We start from the raw sequence: 22,501 nt of genomic DNA, 5'->3' as shown, positions 1-22,501 counted from the left end.
GGCCTACATGAAAAGGGGTGACCACCTTGGGAAGGAAGGAAGCCTTAGTGCGTAACACCACTTTGTCAGGGTGCACAGGCAAGTATGGGGGCTTTGAAGAAAGAGCCTCCAGCTAGCTCACTCACCCTGCGTGCAGAAGTGATGGCAACAAGAAAAACAGTATTGAAAGTAAGGAGCCGTAATGGACAATGGTGCATCAGCTCAAAAGGAGTACACATTAAGAAAGTAAGCACAAGATTGAGGTCTCACTGAGGCATAATAAATGGAGTGGGAGGAAACTAATGTGTGAGGCCCTTAAGGAATCGACTGACAATAGGAGACTTAAAGAGTGAAGGCTGATCAGGCAACCTTGGAAAGGCCGAAACAGGCGATAAATAACCTTTAATGGTGCCCAAAGCAGAGCCCTGCTGGGCTAAAGAAAGAATGAACAAAAGAACCTCAGAAAGAGAAGCAGAGATGGAGTCAACAGATTTGTTGGAACACCATGTCATAAATTTATGCCAACGACAGGCGTATACCATTTTGGTGGAGGAACGCCTGACTGCCAAGATAACATCACAGACTTCGGGATGAACGTCAAAAGCAGTCAACTGCCACCGTTCAATCTCCACGCATGAAAGCGAAGATTGGACACGTTCAGGTGAAGAACCGTCCCCTGCTGCTGCAACAGAAGATCCTCCCAAAGAGGCAGTGTGAGTGGAGGATCGGTGGCCATGCTTAATAGCTCTGGAAACCATACTCTCCATGTACAGTCCAGAGCCACCAAGATAACTTGGGTCCGGTCATTCCTGATCTTCTTGAGAACTCTGGGCAGAAGTGGTACAAGCGTAAAGGCGGCTGGAGTTCCACTCGAGCCAAAAAGCATCGCCAAGCGAGTGCCACCTTGGAAACTTCAACGTGCAAAACAGCTGACATTGCGCGTTCTCTGCACAGGCAAACAGATCTAACCAAGGCTCACCTCACTGCTGAAAGAGGCCTTGCGCCACCACCGGATGGAGACACCATTCGTGATCGGATGTGCATTGACGGCTGAGTTTGTCTGCTCTGGCATTCAGAGAGCCTGCCAGATGTTGAACCATCAGGGTAATGTCCTGATGTGCCCGACATGTCCATAGGCACAGTGCCTCCTGACAAAGGTTCCAGAACCCTACTCCGCCCTGTTTGTTGCAGTACCACATGGCGGTAGTGCTATCGTGACCACTTTGCAATACTTTCCCTTTGAGAGAGAGGGAAGAAATGCTTTCAACGCAAGCCTGATCAGCCGGAGCTCCAGAAGATTGATATAGAGCCCAGACTCCACCGGAGACCAGAGGCCTCTGATCTCCGCCTCTCCCATGTGGCCGCCCTATCCCAGAAGTGGCGCATCCGTCACTATGGATAGATCTGGCTGGGGAAGGGAGAGGGATCTGCCGTTGACCCAATGCGGATTTGAAAGCCACCACTGCAGGTCTTTCGCAGTCCCCTCTGAGATCTGAGCCATGTCGGAGAGATTTCCCTGATGCTGCGTCTACTGGAACTTCCAGTTCCACTGCAGAGCCCACATATGCCATCTGGCATGTGTCACTAGCAGGTTGCAGGAGGCCATGAGGCCCAGCAACCTCAGAGTCAGTCTCCCCGAAACCCAAGACAGTGTTTGAAAGATCGGAATCATAGCCTGAATATCTTGGACTCGCTTTTTCAGAGGATAGACCCAAAACTGCACTGTGTCCAGAACAGCTCCGATGAAATGAGCATCTGAGAGGGAGTCAGGTGTAACTTCGGCACGTTTATAGTGAACCCCAGCATGTGCAGCAGGTTCGCCATAGTCTGAAGGTGGGAGACGACTTTCTGGGACGAGTCCGCCTTACACAGCCAGTCGTCGAGGTACGGGAAGACTGAAACCCCCAACCTGTGCAGATGACCTGCAACCACCGCCATCACTTTCGTGAACACCCGAGAGGCGCTGGTAAGGCCGAATGGGAACACGATAAATTGAAAGTGCTCGTGACCTACCGCAAATCATAGGTAATGTCTGTGGGTAGTCAGGATGGGAATATGAAAATAAGCATCCTGGAAGTCCAACTCTACCATCCAGTCCCCTGGGTCCAAGGCAGGCAGGACCTGAACCAGGATGAGCATTTTGAATTTCTCCTTCTTGAGGAAGAGATTGAGGTCCCAAAGGTCTAGGATAGGACGTAAGCCCTTGTCTTCTTTGGGCACCAGAAAGTAGCAGGAAAAACATCCACGACCTACTTCTGGCACAGGGATCCTCTCTATGGCTCCCTTTGCCAAGAGAGCCGCAACTTCCTGGCGGAGAAGTGCCAAATGATCCTTCAGAATATGGCTGACTGATGGAGGCATGGCTAGTGGGGCAGATTCGAAGGGGAGGGAGTAGCCCCTTTAAACGATCTTCAAAACCCACCTGTCTGTAGTGATGGATTCCCAGTGGGGTGATGGTGAATCCTGCTGCTAACTGGACCAAAGTGAGGGGACGGACTTGGAGGGTTTGGAGGCTGCAGCAGGGGCAGGGGTGTACTGGGCAGACCTCTGGTTCCCTGTCCCATGCCCACATGGGATTCCGCACCTCCGGCCACGCAGTGGCTGAACAGCATGAGTGGCACAGTGGCTGGGATAGGGATGAGACAGGGAGCCCCTTCCGTGGCCACGAAAGGGGCGAAAGGCAGACTGTTGGGGGTGAGGGGCCATGGAAAGGCCGAGGAACTGAGCCTTAGCCGCAGGCCGGGAGTCCTTTAACCTCTCCAAAGCTGAGTCTGCCTTGTCTCCAAAGAGATGGGAGCCATCAAAGTGCATGTTCATAGGAGTCTGTTGGACATCCCCTAAAAAAACAGATGTACGCAACCAGGCGTGGTGCCTCAAAGCCACCATCATCACAACCGATCTGCCTGGAGAGTCAGTCTTGTCCAGCCCACATCCGATTGTGAACCTTGTCGCATCTCTCCCATAGATGCCAGCTTGGGAGACGATGGCACGGGCCTCCTCTGGTATCTGCAGCAGAACTTGTGTGTCCGTATCCCACAGATAGTGGGTATAGTGGCCCAAAAGGCATGCAGTGTTCACTGACCGCAGCAGAAGACTGGAGGAAGAAAACTACTTCTTCCCAAATTCTTCCAGACTTTTTGATTCCCTATCCGGAGATGCGGAAGGGAATGCGCCCGAGGATGAGGAACCTGGATGACAAGGCCCTCAGGCGTGGGGTGTTGGGACAGGAATGTCGGGTCGGTTGGGGCGGGCTGATGGCGGCATGCGGTAGTCCTGTTCACAGGAGCACTTGTGTTGGGTCTGGACCACGTACCCAAAAGGACATCTGTGAGGCAGTTTTGCTAAATAAAACCTATTGAAACTTTACTGCATCTTCTGCCTGTGTTTGATTGAGACATGTTGTTAATGTGAAAAATGGGTAATCTCCATTTAACCACAACACTCCCTGAGATGTCACACTCTTGGGTCAATGCGTAAAGGCTGCCAGAAACTACCTTTTACTGTTTTGGGTTTTTGGTGAGGTACTGCTTGTGAGCTGGAAGGGTTGGGACGACAGTTGCGATTTGTTGTAGGACTGGCATAGTCGCCTACAAACATAAGTACCGTCATCCTTAAACCAGCAGTCTTGCCTAGAGCAAGAGTCCAACTACGACAGTGTAGACCAAGTAGCAGCTTTACAAATATCTGCTATTAGAATTTTTCCTGGTAGAGTGTGCTTTAGGAGCTACTGGTAGTTGTCTTTTAGCTTTAAGATAGAAAGTTTGGATACAACTGACTATCCATCTAGCTAATCAATTCTTTGAAATTGGATTATCCTTGTGAGGAACTGAAAAAGCTACGAATAGTTGTTTTGATTTCCTAAAACTTTTAATCCTGTCAATGTAATACAGGAGAGCTGTTTTATCATCCAGTGTACGGAGAGCTCTTTCAGTGACTGAGTCTGGCTATGGGGACAAGACTGGCAAGTCCACTGATTGATCAATATGAAATGGTGAAACTACCTTAGGTAGGAATTTAGGATTTGTTCTAAGAACTATTTTATCTTTGTGTATTTGGAAGAAGTTTCCTCTAAAGGGAATGCTTGTATTTCACTAACACTTCTCAGAGAGGTTACAGCTACTAAAAAAGCAACGTTCCATGAAAGGAATTGTAAAGCACAGCAATGCATGGGTTCAAATAGTAGACCCATAAGTCTGGTAAGTACAATGTTAAGGTTCCATAAAGGAGCTTGAGGAACTCTGGGTGGAATAATTATCCTAAGGCCTTGAAAAAAATGCCATAATCACAGGAATTCGAAATAAAGACACATGCTGTCTGTTTTGGAGGTAAGCAGCTATGGCTGCTAAATGAGGTCTAATAAAGGAGTATGCTAGATTTGTCTTTTGCAAATGTAGCAAATAACAGACAATGTCTTGAACTGAGGCTTTAAGTGGATCAATATTTTTAGGTTGACAATAATTTACAAAACGTTTCCATTTGGAAGCATATCACTGTCTAGTTGTAGGTCTGTGTGCTTCTTTAAGAATGTCCATACATTCAGAAGGAAGTTGTAAGTAGCCAAACTCTATGACTTTAGGAGCCATATCGCAAGATTGAGTGCTTTTGGGTTTGGATGTCTGATTTGACCTCTCTTTTGAGTCAAAAGATCTGGTCTGTTTGAAAGTTTGTGATGTGGAACCACAGACAGATCCAACAGTGTTGTGTACTAAGGCTGACGTGCTCATGTGGGGGCTACAAGAATCATGGTGAATGATGTTTGTTTCAATTTGTGTATTACAAATGGCATGATTGGGAAAAGTGGAAAAGCTTAAGCAAATATCCTTGACCAATTCATCCTTAGAGCATTGTCCTTGGACTGAGGGTGTGGGTATCTGGATGCAAAGTTTTGGCATTTTGAGTTTTCTGCAGTGGCGAAGTGATCTATCTCTGGTATTCCCCATAATTGAAAGTATTGGTGACGCACTTGTAGGTGAATTTCCCATTCGCAGACTTGTTGCTGTGTCCTTCTTAAAAGGTCTGCCAAGTGATTGTCCATTCCTGGGAGATATTCTGCTAGTAATTGAATATGATTGTGAATCACCCACTTCGAAATTGTCTGAGCTAGAAGGGAATATTGAGATGAGTGTGCCCCCCCCCCTCCACCACCAGTATTTGCAGATAATACATTGTTGTCATATTGTCTGTATGGACTAAAACTACCTTGTGTGAAATTTGTGTAAGGAATGCTTTGAGTGAGAGAAACACTGCTAGTAATTCCAAATAATTGTTGTGATAAGCCTGTTGAATAGGATCCCATACTCCCTTGTATGATGAGTTTGTTGAGTTGAGCTTCCCACCCTGTCTATGATGCATCTGTCATGAGAGCGATCAGAGGCCCAGGGTTCTGAAATGGCCGCCCTTTTGAAAGGTTGGTGGGATTCCACCATTGCAGAGAGCAGTGAGCCTGGTGGTCCAACAACACTAGATCCTGAAGATGACCCTGTGACTGAGATCACTGTTGAGAAAGGCACTGATGTAGTGGATGCATATGTAGTCTTGCATGGGGAACTATGGCTATGCAGGAAGCCATCATTCCCAACAGTTGCATCACTAGCTTCACACTGTAAGAATGATTCTCTTGTAATTGAGAGATGGGAGTTTGAAAAGCTTAAATCTTTATTGGGTTTGGATATGCTAATGCTGCGTGAGTGTTCTGAATTGCTCACAGATAAGGCTCTATTTGTGAGGGTTGAAGATGAGATCTGAGGTAATTTATTACTAACCCCAAATCGTGTAGAAGATTTACTGTGTTATGAGTGTGTTGCTGACATGTTTGAATGGGATTGGCTTTTATGAGCCAATCGTCTAGATATGGGAAAACATGTATGTGTTTTCATTGAGAAATGCTGCTACTACTGCTAAGCATTTTGTGAATACTCTTGGGGCTGTTGTTACCCCAAATGGTAGTACCTTAAATTGGTAATGTTTTCCTGCAATGACAAATGCTAGATATTTGCAGTGTGCTGGATGTATGTGGATACGAAAATAAGCATCTTTGAGATCCAATGATGTCACGTAATCCCCTTGCTGTACACCCCTTGCAGAGTGACCATGTGGAAATGCTCTCAAAGTATGTATAAATTGAGAGGCCCGAGATCTAAAATTGGTCTTAATGAACAGTCCTTTTTGGGTATCAGGAAGCATAGTGAATATACCCCTAACCCTTGTTGGGATGTAGGAACTGGTTTTACAGCCTTTTTGAGAAAAGGGACTGTACCTTCTCCTTTTATAGCGCAAGATGATCATAAGAGCGTTTGTGGAAACCAGGTGGGATATTTTTTGGGGGTGGGGGGGAGGTGGAAATTAGTTCTAGACAATTGCCATGTTGGATAATTGATAGAACCCACTGATCTGTGGTGATATTGTACAATTGTGGATACAAATTTACCAGTCTTCCTCCCACAAGAAATGTATGCGCTGTGAGGATTTGTGAAAAGTCACTGTTTTGTTGTGGAAGCAGAACCTCTAGAGGCAGATGTTTTACCTGTTCCTCTAGGGTTTGAGCTTCTGTATGATCCTCTAAAGGAACATCTTTTATAAAAATGTCTCTCTTGTTTTTGCTGCGAGGTGGACAGCTCTGTGGTTGATGTTTGAAACCACCTCTAAATTGTGGCCTACGAAAAGTGCCCCTAGTAGGTGTGGTATATAAAACGCACCCACGGCTTTAGCTGTTTGAGTCTTTTTAAAGTTTTTCTATGATGATATCCACCTCTGGCCCAAATAAATGCTCTTTATCAAAAGGCATGTTTAATACAGATTTTGTATTTCAGGTTTAAAACCTGAGCACCTCACCCATGAATGTCTTCTTACCCCTTCCCCCCTTGCTGCTGTGTTGGCTGCATCAGTAGCTCATATGGCTGAATTGTTTGAAATGGCCTGTCCCTCTGCGACTATTTCCTGTCCTGTTTTTTGATGTTCCTGTGAAGATATTCAATTGTACCTCGCCAGGAGCGCCTGAGAATTTGCAATTCTCCAGCTTTTATCAGCTTGAACAGTCACTCTTTTGCCCGTTGTGTCAAATTTTTTCCTTGCCTTGTCTGGAGGAGGAGAATCACCTGTAGATTGACTGTTGGCACATTTTCGCGCCACGCTTACCACTATGGAGTCAGGTGGTAATTGCGTTCTTATAAAAGTTGGATCAGAGGGTGCAGCTTTTTTTTTTTTTTTTTTTTTAAATCGACCATAGGTGTAATGATCCTTGCTTTGACAGGTTCTTTAAATATGTCAGTAGCATTTATGAGCATGCCTGGAAGCATAGAAAGACATTGGGACTCTTTGTGTGTAGTTGTTAAAGTATTAAATAAAAAGTCCTCTTCAATTGGGTCTGTGTGTAACTGGACGTTGTGATACACAGGTGGTCTAGCTATTACTGGATTGTAAGCAGTGGTATCTTCAGGGGGAAATAGCCTTGTTGGATATAAATCAGGGTCATTAGATAAAATGGGATCAGGATCATATAGATCCCATGGGCCTACATCCTGTTGTAGTTGTACATCACTTAAATCTTCCCTATGAGATGATGCTGATGATGTTTGTGGAGATAAGTGTGTTGAATATGGAGTTGAAAGTGGTGGAGTAGAAGGAAGTAAAGGAGAATGAGGTGGTGAAGGCGGAGGTTGTTCTGGAGCCTTGCATTTTCCTTGGAGACTTTCTTAGGGGGAGACCTAGCATCCAAAGTCTCTTGAAATGCGAATCTCCTTGTAATTGGTACAGGAGGAGAGGCTATAATCCTTCCTGTTCTCTTTTGTATTTGAAACTTGTCCTGTTTAGCCTCCATTACTTCAAGTACTGGTTCTATGGAAGATGACTCCTCTGTAGCTGCAGGATGTTTAGTGATGGCAGTTTTCGGTTCCGAAGGTTTCAACACTGAATGTTTAACTTGAACCAATATTGTCAGCTCCAAAAGTGAAGTTTTGGGCTCCGAAGTAGATATGTCAGATTTTCGGCATGATACCGAAACAGATTGAGATGTCTGTTTGGTCGGTGCCGAATGCATTTTGGTCTTATGTATTTTCAGTGACGAACCCCAAGGCAGGTCCAAGAAGTGAGTGGAAGCCCCATAGGGCATTAAATCGACCCTGACGATCGAAATCGTATCGACTATAAAAGTATAGACTACGCGATCGAAGACTATACTGATGTTGATAGAAAGGTGGAATAAAGTTCAGAAGATACCAAACCGAATTTCACCAGAGTGAGAGGAAACTAGCCCGAACCCGACGGCAGAAAGAAAGCAATCTAACAAGGATGCCCATGCACAGTATCACAAAGAGGAGTCACTCGATTTCGTTACTCAAAAATATTCTCAGAAGAAAAACAACTTGTAACACCCTGAGCCCAACACTAGATGGTGAATTTATGCAAAGCATGTGTATCTACAGCTACACATGCCATCAAACATATAGGTTATGCCAAAATCAGCTGCAGAATCAGTTCTGACGTTGGCCGCCTTTGGGAAAGGGAACGGAACCACTGGCACCACCCATGTGCTTCATCGGGTGAGAGGGAATGGCTAAAAGAAGCATAGCTCTGCTTCAACTTCTTAAGCTCACCTGAAGATTTGGAACACAACAAAGACCAACCTCTAGAGTAGTTCCAAGAATGGGAGCAGGAATGAGACTGAATCATGGACATGGAGTGGCCCTGCCGCAGCATGTGCCTGGTGGGGTAAAGTTTTGTTCTGTGATGGCCTTAGAGGTCATCAATGTGCAGGCTCTGCAGATCTTGGAGTCCAGCAAGGTACAGCCGGTGGGTATCCACCACAGACATCTGTTTGCAACAATCTCAACAGGGCTTAAAACTGTCATTTTAGGTAGTGACATCCCTTACACACTGAAAACTGTCAACGAAAATTGTAGGTACAGTGTCTCTGAGAGGCGACCTCCAGATCCGTGTCTGGTGGCACTGAAAGAAAGGAACTGACATCAGCTCATGGGCGTGTTTATATAATCCTCGTACCTCACTTCCTGAGCAGAACGGCGTCAGTATGGAGCCGCAAGCTGCCCCCTTCCATCATGCAGAGGTACTAGGGTTTCCAGATCCAGTCTCATGCCTGGGGAATATTCAAAAGGTGAGGAATCTGCGGCTAGACGTCTATTAGGAGCTGCAAGGCAACACAAGAATCCCACCCTAAAGCTACACTAAAATAGACACTAGTCTAACGAAACACCCACTTAAAGATACAAAAACATACTGTACCTAAAAGATGCAATAAAACACACCTACTCTAAAGCTACAGGAAAACACAAACAAGTTTATAAATATACCAACACACAGACATACTGGCTTAAAGTTATGGCAAGTTATGGCAATTGTGCTGCAGCTCCATATTTTTGGCTGATTCATTGCCACCTACTGGAGGTCTAGAGCCTTGTAGTGACCTGGCATCCTTGTGCAAACTTCTCACACTGCCTCAGGATGCTAGTAAATGTACCTAAGCTGCCAATGAGTCTATTTCATCAGAATCTCACTAAAAGGGAACAAAAGAAACCAAACACCACCCTAAAACACCCTGAGAACCGTGTCTGAGTTGACGGGTCATGCCAAGAGAGACTGCAGCGGAATTCTCATTAAGGGTCCTGCAAAACCATACCAGAATCCACTAGTGCTGCACTATAGTATGAATTATTCAGAAATTACACTGTTTAAGCACCCTAGCGGGTGGCATTGCAAACCTATCCTAGGGTAACCTGGTATAACCCTGTAAAAATACGCCACACTTTATTGGGGGAAAGCAATGCAATACTATTCTGAAAACATATACACTGCCAGATTAGTGGTATTCAGCACCAGACTTAACCTGGCTGGAAATCATGAAACCTCTGTACAAAGGACATGTGATGGGTGAACAATCAAACTGGTGTGCCATGTATCATTATCAGTGTACAAAACACCGTAAAGTTGCCAGCACCTCTTCCAGCAGAGATGATTCGAGTTGGTTCAGACGTTCCTCCTTCTTCTTCAGGAGCACATGCCCCTTGCGCATGGCCACCTTCATTTCCTCCAGCTGCTTTGCCTCCTGTAGCAACAGACAGAAAACAGAAGGAAGAAAACAATTCTGTCAAGAAAATTAGAGCACACACTGCTTCACCATTCTTGCTCTTTCTTGCTCTCTGCTTTGTGTCATCTCTGTTCCATGAACAAAGTCTTGATTACATGTAGCACAAGATATTTGAGGTATTTATTTCCAGCTTCAGTGGAAGACAACCATGAAACATGCTTCTAAGAAAGGCCAGTGTCAGTCACTAATAAAACACTTGAAAACTCCAAGGAGTACCTGTAACCTGATCAAACGTTGACTTGCCACCCCGATCCCAACACTGCCTGGCAACCTACTGATTCTCTGCTTGCTCTAACACTGCCAACTCACCATTCTCCCCACCATCAATGACATGCAGAAGCACTCCCCAAAGTCAAAGACTCGCAGCAGGGCAAGCTCAACTCAATCCGGCTTAAGGCAGACTTCCAGCTGCCCTTCTCAAAAATGACTTGCAGCAGCACTCCCCAAGGCAGACTCTCAGCAGAATGGCTGACTAAGCAGCCCTTCCTAAGTTTGACTCAGCAGCCCTTCTTAAGGTATACCCACATCCTCCCCAAAAAGCTGACTTGCAGGCCCTTCCCAACCCTGATTGGCAGAAGTTCACCTCAACCCTGATTGGCTGCAACCCTCCTTAACTGACTTACAACAGCACTCGCTAAAGTGGACTAACATCAGCTTTCAAATGTGACCTAGGGCAGCCTTATCCAGTGCTAATTCGCAGTTGTTCCATTCAGTGCTGTCTGGCCCTCTCTTCAATGCAGACTCATTACAGTCTTCGACCAGGTTGACTTGAAGACGTTCCCCGACAACTTACCTTGCAAGAGCCTGGTCAAAGACTGAGTAGCAAAAGCCCCCAAACCACTCTCAGTGCTCCTCCATTTGCTGACTACAAGCACTTACAATGGAAGTTGCAGCATGTCAAATTGCAAGCTCGTAGCAATCAAGAAGCAATTACCACAAAGCTTCCTATTATTCCATGACATAATATGCCTCTGCTTCCCCACCAATACAATGAGCACAATCAGATCAGCACAGACTACGAAACTTATACTGAACATTATTATGCAGAAGATGTGAGAATCTGGCAAAGCCAGAGGTCTTCCACATGTAAGTACATGTAAAGAAAATGCAGAACTCACCTGCTCCAGGTTCCTGCGTACGTCTTCCAGAATCTGTGAGCTCTCTGTGTCCTGTAGCACATCCTGCACCTGGTGCATATCATGCCGCCACTGTTGCCTAGCGGCTTTCAAGGCTGTCTGCCGTTTCCTAATGGATTTGGTTTGGCGTTGCAGAAACTCCTTTGCCCCCTTTATGGAAACACCCTCTGATGAGATGTAGTGTCGTACACTGAAGGTAGGCAGACAAAAGGGGAAACAGGCCAGGTAAAGGGCAGAAGCAATTAACAGCAGCCAAATAGAACCAGACACTGATGATACACAAGTGACGATTCACAAGAGCATCGAAAAGCATCCAGCTCATTAAATCCTGCATCTCCCCACTAAAATTCAGCATTCAAAATGAAAAACGCAAAAGACTGGGCAGCATCAAACCATCTCTCCACTGCTCTTCCTCTGCAGTTTGAAGGCAGTGAATTTATCTCATCTGAAATCTTATTCTGGCCCGTCAAAAGATGGTGATTGCCTCGGCCTCTGTTACACAAAGAGGGAGAATATGGACGGACACAGGAAAAAGGCAGACCATGTCAATTTCTGTTACTAAGTCAATGAAGGACTGGAAAAGAGTGGATAGTGACAGAGCCAGCCTTTGTTACACTATTATGGCATGGAGGATGATTGGAGGCACACCCTACTTCTGTTTCACCAAATACATGTAGCATGGTCTCCTCTCTACCCCCACACACTGGCGAACAGGCTAGTGGCGTGCCACCGGTGGTTGACAATGCTTTGATTCAATATTATGTTGAAGTGAAATGCCAAGGAGTAAATCAGCAGTCGGGTACTTCAGGGAGACAAAGTAGATCCACAATTCCGCAGTATAGAGAATGGTAACAGGCAAGACATGGTCTTGCGTGGCCCAGGCTGCCACACCACATTACAGCAAATTTCCAGACAACTATCAATCATACTTACTCATCCAGGCTGGTGTCTTCTTTCTGTGGAGGGGGGGAGCTTGGCTCGTTCCTGGTGGGCTCTGTTTTCTAGGGGATGCAGGTAAGAAAAAGCAGAATCAACATCAGAAACAAGCATTTCTGTTTTCTTTGTTAATGGTTACAAAGGTGGTGTTTCCCTACTTCCAAAATAATCTCATGTTGAAATAGTAATAAAAAGTATACTTTTGGCTAGCTCTTCTGAGAGTCAAGCAGTTTTATTTAAGTACAGTAGTGCATCATTATTTTCTGTGGAACACAAATGTAGTAGCTGTGCAGGTTTACCTTAAACCATTCAACAAAATCCCCCAAATGTTGCTCAATGGTCAGAAGAAATGTTACAATGGAGGCATTAGCATATGTGTGCACAAGTCTCAGTCATGTGCCCACAGAAGGTGGGAGAGCTCATATCAATTTATCACTCCTGATTCCCATTGATTTATTATTATGGAACAGCACAGACTAGTCAAACATGGTTGGCCAGTTTTGTCAACACCATCATCCTCCAGAAATCACAGAAAGTCACATGCCTTCCAGAATTCTATAAAGAAGAAATTTAAGTTCTACAAGTCGGCACGATTGTCATAAATTACAAGTTATCTTCATTAATGCTCTTTCTGGTGAATACACGATCTGACTGCAGATTTCGCACCTTAAAAATATCCCCAGGTGCCACACTGGATCCAGAGATTTCATAGCAGTGGTACTTTAGGCCTCTAGATGGCATCTTGTGGCTCCACTGACTTCATACCACTTGGAAGTGACAAAGCACAGCTGTAAATGAGTGCCACTCCTGTGCAATGACCACAGTGTCTTCAATGTGTCCCATGCCCTCAGACGTGGAGCATTTCACAAGTTTTCGATGACAGTCTGCCAATTCCTAATGAGTGAGGTTAGTATGATGTTTAAGAGCCCACGCCATAGAAAAGGGAGTGTAGCGGGCAGCCAGGAATTTGTCTGTTATGTAATGTACCCAAAAGAGCATTACCGAAGGTAAGTAACTTGTCTGGATGAATACTTATAACTGCCGATTCCTCATCTTAAGAATAGCTACCACAGCAGTATCTCCCAAGGTGGATGATCTGGGAGTGGACTCAAGCCAGAAAGCCCTGTAGAACAGAGCAGCAAAGTGACTTACCTCCCAGACTGTTAAGACAGTAGTGTTTTGTGAACGTTTACACCAGCGCCCATGCTGCTGCCTGGCAGATGTCCAGTGTCATCTTAAGGATTTTCGGGGCTGTGCACAAGATATATTTTGCAGCTCCATTTTTGGTAAACAACACTGAACTTTATGACGCATTTTCTATTAATTCAAGCCCACATGTACCAAACAATATTATATTGTATTTAATCGTTCACACAAAACTGCTGAAATGTGTTTTGTGAGAGACCCAAAAATCCTTAAAATGACACTGGATAGACAGAGTCAGAGGTAGAGGCAGGAAGAGAGATGGAGAGATGTGGTCATAGAGCAATCAACTAAGGTGAGAGAAACTCAGAAATATTACTTTACCAAGAGGCCCCTTAGAAAGTGGGGGGCTTGGGCAGTTGCCCACTTTGCAGATATCCAAAACTTACAATCTTTGCACCAAAGCCATTGTGTCTGGTTTGACCCTGGAAGAGTGGGCCTGCAAGTGTTCAGGGAGTTGTTTCTTGGCTTATGCATAGCATATTTTGATACAGAAGACTATCCACCTTGACAAGGCCCTAGAGCACACGCAGTATTGGGCAGTGTGAGAGGCGGAGTAGAAGAAACGATGCAGCGGTCCGCCTGGTCTGTGACGGCGGGCTCTGAGTCGAAGGTTCACCGCGAAAGGAAATGCGTCTGAGCACTGAGGTGCGGTAAAAGCACGCTGTTGCCCCCTGTCTCAGGGTGGGCCCCTGTAGAGGAGCCGGTGGGGGCCTGGCAGTGCGGGGGCTCGGCCCACTGGGGCATCCTCCCGTGCCCAGAGCGCCATGCAAGAGATGGCAGCCCAGGAGATAGGAGTCCGCAGGACTGACGGGCATCGGCCGACGAAGAAACCTAACGGCTGCTGGGTGAGGGGCGGAACAGTGGGCGAGGAGCAGGGCCTCCGCTCGCCCACTGGAGCTGCAGACTTGAAGGGAGTCCGTGACTGGCTGGAGGGCGCTCTCCCAGCCCGCGACGGCGGGCATCAGGCATGGGGTGCGCCTGTAGACAAGTTAGCGGTTGTGGAAGGTCCCTAGCTGAAATTGGACTCGCTGAAGCCTATACTGTGTGCCACAGCTCCCTGGGGGTGGCTGGTGGAGAGCTGGATGAGACGGAGCCCGGCTCCTGTTGCCTGCCCGTGGAAATCAGAGAAGGCAGCCAGAAACAGGGGTGTGGGGTGGGAGGGGAGTTTGGGGGCAGGATCAGGCGAAAGCACGTCAAGCAATGTGGGCCTCTAGAGGGCAGGACTGGACCAATCAGAAGGCCCAGGAGGGAAGGGTCCCTGATTTGAGGAGAAAGGTTGCAGTAAGTGGACCCCAACATTGAGTGTTAAGGAGTGGAGTGGAGCAGGTGGGGCGGGGATGTATAACTCCCGCACTTGGCACACTACAGACCCGGTGATAGACACCAATTGACATCCAGTACAGTGCATGCATTTCTTAGCATATAAAACAACACTTTATCAACCTTTGTACAGTGGAATCAATTGGCCGCTTTATTAGTGTGGACAAGCGATCGTGTGACTGCCTCCATGTTAACATATTTACAGGTTATGCAGTTCGGTCAATGATCAACAAGCGTTTAGTACAAATATCAAATAACTTTTGTCTTGTGCATTCTTTAGTTTTTAACCCTTACACGTCTAAGTTCTCCATTTGACAATTTGTCATGCGTTCCATTGTCCTCTGAATTTAGCAGTCCCACTTTTCTTTTATGGAGAAGGCTCTCACCGACAGTGTTTGTTTTACCAGTGTTGTTTATTTGGGGGTAGCCTTCAGTTCTTGGAAATAGGCCCAAGTCGCTACCTGGCGTGTTAACTGCCCTGCCATCCGATATGGCGGTTCTGGGCTGCGAGTGCCGTGTTCCGCTTAGCCCCCTTACTTTGCCACCTTACACCCAGCCGTGAGGCATCCCAAGGTGTGTGGCTTTTGTTCGCACACCCCCTTACTAGGTGTGTCCACCAATGATTTTTGGTAAAACTTTCGCTGTCTTCCGCCACGCTGCCAGTGAGGCTCACGTCTCCTGGCAGCTCCCCTCTATTCCATCCTTTATTTATTTTTTTTTTTTTTATGCCAAACTTGCCGCTAGGTTGGACCAAAAGATGGTCAACCCTTCTTCTGACAAATGTACGCCGTCCGGCGCATAGAGCTCTGGCCTCCAAAGGTGGATCAGGCCATGCCGGATACTTTCCCAACCGTTGTATTTGCAGTACTTGGCGACTGCCAGGTTTAGTTTTCTCCTGGAGTTATCCACTGCTCTATCTGAAGTTGCCCCGCGCCAACTGATCCGGGGAATTAGCTCTGACCAAATGATGGTGGTGTTCCCTAGCCGCCTGGAGATGCTCCCCAGGACCTCTTTAATGTTGTTGAGGAGTGTCTTTCTCCCCAGCGTGGTCAGGTCGTTGCCCCCCAGGTGGATGATAATGGCGTCCGGGTGTTCTTGGGAGGAGTCAATAATTTTTCCCAGTGCAGCCTGGAGCTGTGCCCATCTCATGCCTGGAAAGCCCCACCACCGGATCATGGGTGCTGGTCTGTCCTTTGGGTGCAACCTTCCGTTCCGTTTCCACCATGCCTCCAGTATGGAAACAAATGAATGCCCTATGATCCATGTGACCTTGGGGGGTGCCCCCGCCCCTGGAATGACAAGATACCGTCACAATAGGTGAGGACGAATGTAACTTTTGAAAGCGTTGGACCGGCATCTACCAACTGCTTTGATTGCATTTGCTTCAAGCCCCAGTGCGGCTGCAGTGGTGGCTGCCCCGATGCGAAATGAATGGGCACTGAAATCCGCCGCCGGGAAACCTTCCCTCCCTAGGGCTTTTCGCATGACCGCAGTGAACTGGAACCTGCTCAGATGGTCCCCGTTGGCATGTTTGAACAGGGGGACTGGCCCGGCCGGGCGAGCCTGCAAATACTCTCCTATGCTGACCACTGGGCAGTATTTTGGTTGGTTTATGCGCTTTAAGCTGATGCGAGTGCCCTGGCCCGATTGGTCCGTTTTGGATCGTCTCAGGGTTAGCCGTACCTCGTCTGGTTCTAGCTGACAGTCCCCAATCTGCAAGCATGACTTGCCCCCTGAGAGCTTGGCAGCTGCCGCCAGCTCGCCCACCCTAAAAGCCCCAAAGAACGCTGTGGTGAAGGCTGCCCTGAAAAGTAGCTGCTCATACCGGTCCTCTGCTATGAGCTGCAGGGAATTTATTAGCTTTGTTAGTTTGCTGAAGTCAATGGGGCGTCTGGTGTCTTTTTTGCACCCCTCTAAGCGTTTCCAGCCTTTCATGGCTGTTTTTATGTAGTGCGAGCCGGTGGGGTCCATGCCCAACTGTAATTTTGAATGGTGGGCCACAGCCACAAGGTGTGCTTGTGCCCAGGACTTGGTTTTTCCCTGTTTGAAGGCCCACAGGATGAAATGCCCTGCTGCTCGCCTGGTATCTGCGGCGTCGGTTAATGATTCTAAGCCCCCAATGTCCATAAAAACCTTGGTATACATATCATACCTCCGCTGGGTTTCAGGCGTGAAGGCGCTCTTTACTAGAACGGACAGGTCTGCTCTGCTAGATCCCATAGCTCTGCTGGGAAGGTAGTCATCCTGTGGTTTGCCTCGGGCGCGAGTTTTCTGAATCTGTCCATCTGAGAACGAGAAAGGGCGTCCGCACGTGAGTTCTTTGCGCCCTCTACATGCCTTGCCCTGATATCCAGGTTGTTTCTCAACTGGATGGAAACTAAACGCCTAAGTAATCTCAGGGTGTTGTGGCAAGATGCCGAGCCTTTGTTTATGGCCATGACCACTCCTAGGTTGTCTGATCACAGGGTTATTTTCAAATTTTTTAACTGAGATTTCCATATTGTTAGGGCGACTATTATGGGGAATAGCTCTAGGAAGGTGATGTTCTTGGTGATCCCTAGCTCCAGCCACCTGTGTGGCCATTTTGCCGCACACCACTCCTTCCCCAGGATGGCCCCAAAACCACAGCCGCCTGCGGCGTCTGTAAATAGTGAGATCTCCCTGGCTGCCACCCAGCCTTTTCTCCAGATGAGCTGGCCGTTGAATTCCTCCAGAAAAGAGTACCACATGGCGAGGTCTCTTTTGACCCCACTTCCCAGTCTCACGTGATGGTGCTTCTCACGCAGCCCTGCTGTCAACCGGCTCAGGCACCTGGCGAACACCCTGCCTGATGGGATAACTCTGGTGGCGAAATTGAGTTTGCCCACCATGCTCTGCAACTCGCCTAGGGTTGCTTTCTGTCTGCCCAGCATGGCCCTGATGTCTGCCTTCAGCTCAGTTACTTTTTCGCGCGGCAGCCTGGATGTGCCTGTGACCATGTCTAATTCTATGCCCAGGAATACGAGTGAGGTGGTGGGCCCTACTGTCTTGTCTGTTGCTAGGGGGACTCCCAATTCTTCTGTTAGTGTTTGGAACGCTCCCAGGAGGCTGGCGCATGTGGCTTCCTCCGCCCCACCTATGAATAGGAAATCATCCAAGTAGTGCATTTTCCCCCCTGCTGGGTGCCTGTTGTGGAGTGCCCATTCTAAAAATGTGCTGAACCGCTCGAAATATGCAGACGCAATGGAGCAGCCCATTGGCATTGCTTTATCTATGAATGTCTGCCCCTCGTGTTGGAAACCTAGCAGGTGGAAACTGTCCGGGTGCACTGGCAGGAGCCGGAAGGCAGATTCAATGTCAGCCTTCGCCAGGAGTGCCCGCTTGCCTGTTGTTCTGATTATGTCTATTGCGTCGTCTAGCGTGGCATAACCCACTGTGCACGCTTCTTCTGGGATTGCATCATTTACTGATGTGCCTTCTGGGAAAGAAAGGTGGTGTATTAGTCTGAACTGGCCAGGTTCTTTCTTTGGTACCACCCCTAGTGGTGAGATGATTAGGTCTGACGGAAAGGGGGGGGAGAGCGGGCCCTCGATGCGCCCCAGCTTCAATTCTTTGCTGATTTTTTGACAAATGACCAGGGGATGCTCGGCGGCTGATTTCAAGTTCTTTGTGGTCCCCCCAGCTATCTGCCCCGTTATTGGGATAGGGAAACCTTCCTCAAACCCTTTCACCAGCGTGATTGCGTCGCATTTGTTGTGGTATGCGTTGGCTAGCTTCCTCAGGGTGGTTGTAATGATTGGTGATTTGGCTAATTTGAGGTTCAACTGGTTGGTCAACACCCTGGGGGGGGTGGTCCTTAGTGCTTCTTTTTCCTATCTTTTTTGTCTGACTTGTGTCTGTTTTTTCTACAAGTGGAAGCTGGGTGTTCTCCCCCGCAGGTGGAGCAGCAGTGTTTAAATTTGCAGTTCTGCCCCCAGGAACACTCCTCTGTGTCAAATTTCCAACATATAGCCTGTGATCCCTTCTCGCCTTGTGGTTTCACGCTATGCCAGGTTCTGTTTTTATGGGGCGCTTTAAATTTCTCGTGTCTCCCTTTGCTAAAGCCGTTCCGAAAGGGCTGGTCCCCTCTTCCCGCCCATGCGTTAACTTCCCTTGCGACCATCATTTTGTGGATGTAGCTCGATACATCCTCCTGGTTCCACTCCATTTCTGGGTGGGCTTGCATTTTCAGTCTAAAACTTTTATCGTATTCTAGCCAGGCATCCCCAGGGAATTGGCGATGTGCCTCGTGAATCTTGGATTCGTAAAGCCAGAGGTCCGCTGCGCAGTGGGGGAATTTCTCTACTATGACGCAGGCCATTATTCTAAATGCGTCTAGCCAGTTCTCAAAGTTTCTCTCTTTTCTAGCCCTCTTCTTTTCTCTTCTATCATCGTCTTTCTTATCGCATACCGTGAGGTCTAGGCCCTCCAGCTGGATTTTTAGCAATGTGAAAATATCTATGAACTCTTTTCGCCATATTCTTTCTTTCACTGGGAATGGGATAGCAGTCGCAAGGCCTCCTGCTTTGGTTGTCATGGAGGTGGGGCCCAATGAGGGCCTTGCGTATGATTCAGGTGGGTTACCCGCATTGGGCGCAGTGGTTCCGCCCTTCGCTGATGCTCCCCAAGCCGATAAGGGATTGCTTGGGGCGGGGGGCTCTACTGTATTTGTTGGGGTGTTTGGTTGACTGCCCATGGGTTGGGTCCTGTCTAAGTTTGACCCCGCCCCGTCCCCCCGCAGCAGCAGTGGCACCAGTGACTTAAAACATTCTTTGATAATTGCGCTTATATGCTCACCCTCTGCCGGTGCGCTCGTTCCGCCCTCCGTCGGTGATGCCGCTGCCTCGACCTCTGCGTTTTTGGATCACGACCCTTGCCTTCTTGGTTGGGTTGCTTGCTTGCTTCCCCTCCGCTCTTCGCCGCCTACTTGGTTTCTGTGGTGGGAGAGCTGCTCTTTCCGGTGTCTTCTCCGGCGGCGATGTGGTGTCCTCCATGCGCTCAGTGGGTTCCCTGCTCTTGTCCTCCATCTTGGCGCGAAGCCAATCTTTGCCTTGCTTCAACGCTTCTGCCCTCATGTGTGCTATCATGCTTTCCAAATCGTCCTGCTGCTCTGCTGCGTGGTCCTTCTCCATTTCGCTTAACTCAGCTCAGGGTTATTGAGCTGATTTGGCCCCGGGCTGGGATTCAGCTAATTACGTCTTTTTTGCTGCCTTGTTACTGGGAGAGGGAGTGTTCGTAACAGGGTCGCGTCGCGCTTGTGCGCGGTCCCCTGCAGGCCCTGGAGAGTAACTTTGACGAGTTTCGGGCTCCTGGCGTTGTTCTTTGTGCTCGCCGGCACGCTGGGGGTGTGTCAGGTGGAGCCCGGGGTCACGTCGCGTTATGGAACGCGGTCCCCCGAGGCGAAGGTGCCGTTCTTTGGTGTGAGCCGTGCGCTTTCTGCCGGCTCAAACCGATCTGCTAGTCCCAATGCGAAGGTGCCGTTTCCTTGTCGCGATCCGTGCGCTCTCTGCCGGCTCGAACCACTCTGCCCCGGGGTCGCGTCGCAAACACGCGGTCCCCCTAGGCGATGGTGCAGTCCTGATCTGCTAGTCCCAATGCGAAGGTGCCGTTTTCCTGTTGCGAGTCGTGCGCTCTCTGCCGGCTCGAGCCACTCTGCCCAGGGGTCGCGTCACAAACACGCGGTCCCCCTAGGCGATGGTGCAGTCCTGTGGTGTGCGCCGAGCGCACGGTGCCGGCTCTACGAGTCTGGCCGGGGTCGCGTCACGAGACGTGGTGGATCCTAGATTTCCCCCCGATGCCCCACAGCGATGGTGAAGTCCTGGGGTGCGAGCAGCGCGCTCGGTGTCTGCTCGGCCGAAACTGCCCGGGGTCGCGTCGCGTTAAAAAACGCAGTCCCCCAAAGCAGTTGCTGGCGCTGCTCGACTGAGCCGCGTGGTCGGTGGCGGCTCCCCCACCTGGGGTCGCGTCGCGCTGCTAGCGCGGTCCCCCTAGGCAGGGCCTCTGTGGATCAGTGTTACCGGTTACCGGGGGCTACCGCTGGACGAGGCCGCCGGATCTGGGGAGCAGACCCGCGGTGGAAGACTTAGCTCGCCTGACGGAGTTGCGCTGATCCTCGTGGCAGCAGGTAATGCAAGGTTGGGGGTGGGGGGATATCGCCGGACGGGGGCCGCAGGTGACCTCGATGCTTCTTCCTTCAGTGGCGCGCGTCGTCCTGGCACAGCTGGTCCTGAATTTGGGGGGACCTGTAGGACGCGCTCCTTAAATGCCCCATTCTGCCCCCCCCTCACCTCCCTAGGGAGGTTTCATTGGGGGGTTTGAACAATGCAAACCCCCCGCTATTGGAGGGGTCGTACCTGGCCCACTCACCACTTTATGGTCGCCCTGGGGGGGAGGGGGGTGCGACGCTCCTTCGCTGGGCGCGCCCTCCCCAAACCGGTTAGACCGGTCCCTTCCGGGCCAAGGCGGCCGTTAAGGCGCCGGCCCTTCATGCCCCCTGCGGGGGCGGCCTCTGCACAAACAGTGGGTGTCGCTGAGGCGCGGATACTCCTGATGGACCACAGAAATATTGGAAGCGACTCTTCACACATCACCTCCCCCCAGGTCATGGAGGGGCATCTGTCAGACGCAGGAGGGGATGGAGAGAGGTTGGCACATCCGGACCTAGTGGCCAAGGACAATTTGTCAAACACAGGGCCGCACCTGGGTCAGGGCCCTCCAGCAAACGGTGCAGCGTGACCCCCAGTCTCACGCTATGAAAGGACAGACAGAATTTAATACACATCCGCGCTGGGCGAACCAGGGGTGCCCCCGAGAGAGATAAGCAAATCCTTACCAGCTGAGGGTCAGACAGGTCTCCCGGGAACAACCTTTCATACAAATTAAAATAGCCCGTCAGTATCAGGAGGTGACGCTGTTGAAAGGGGATTCCGCTACGATCTTGCCTCCGTCGGGGAGTCGACACCTGCGGGAGGCTGGAGAGACGGGGTGCAGCAACAGAGGTGGTTAAAGAGGGCATTGAGATGCTGTCAGAGTTCCATGCCCCGGACCTATGATAGTTAACAAGTAAAGGTGGCAGGCGGTGACTCCTTCCCCCCCACTCACACCTCTCCGGCTACCCCTTCTGGCAGCATGTCGAATGCTCGCTTGACGCAGAAAGGCTCCTCCATCAAAGACAGGTGTGCAAAGCCAACAGGAAAGAAGAGAGACCGAGGTGAGAAAGGCTCCCACAACACAGTGAGCCCCGTAGAGGCCACATCGGAGGTCACCTTGGAATTCAATGGTTGTTTCTCAAAAGTCCGTTTTACCACACCGAGAGACGACGTAGCTGCCCCGAACAAGAATTAGCAGCGGGTGTCAAAGACATTAGACGTAATATGGGTAAATCAGAACAAAGAGTTGATTCCCTGGAGTGGATACGCTACAATCGAGATGAAGAGTTGGAGGAACATATGTGCGAGATCCTCACTCTTAGAGATAAAACAACAGACCTCAACTAGCAGCTGGAAGACCCTGAGGCGGCGCAATATACACATCAAAGGCGTCCAGCTCCAGGCCGATGTTGGGACATTGGAGGACTGTGCCCTCCACTTATTCCACCATGTGGCTCCGGACTTGGCGGAGGAGGACATTATCCTAGACGGCACACATAGGGTGGGTCTGCCAGCTCGCTCCCCGGGGCAACCACAGGACATTCTAATATGCCTACATTACTACAGTCAAAAATAAGCCATCATGGCTGCGGTGAGGGATAAAAACTTGATAGATTTTGAGGGCACCAAAGTATGGTTGTATCAGGACCTCTCCTCGA

General features: G+C 49.1%; 1 protein-coding gene across 4 annotated transcripts in view; it reads right to left on the bottom strand.

Moving 5' to 3' along the window:
- CEP164 (centrosomal protein 164) overlaps nt 1-22,501 on the bottom strand; it is a 393,961-nt gene that overhangs the window by 21,080 nt on the left and 350,380 nt on the right. For 3 of the 4 annotated variants that reach the window (XM_069224719.1, XM_069224717.1, XM_069224718.1), the window contains 3 exons: nt 12,148-12,215; nt 11,197-11,419; nt 9,929-10,036 (listed from right to left, as the gene is read on the bottom strand). In XM_069224719.1, the coding sequence (XP_069080820.1) occupies nt 9,929-10,036; nt 11,197-11,419; nt 12,148-12,215 (399 nt within the window). The remainder of the gene's footprint in view (nt 1-9,928; nt 10,037-11,196; nt 11,420-12,147; nt 12,216-22,501) is intronic. The other variant, XM_069224720.1, reaches the window with a different exon arrangement.

The sequence above is a fragment of the Pleurodeles waltl genome, chromosome 3_1 (genome assembly GCF_031143425.1).
Source record: "Pleurodeles waltl isolate 20211129_DDA chromosome 3_1, aPleWal1.hap1.20221129, whole genome shotgun sequence".
In the NCBI taxonomy this organism is placed as follows: Eukaryota; Metazoa; Chordata; class Amphibia; order Caudata; family Salamandridae; genus Pleurodeles; species Pleurodeles waltl.
This window is presented reverse-complemented; position numbering and strand designations above follow the sequence as displayed.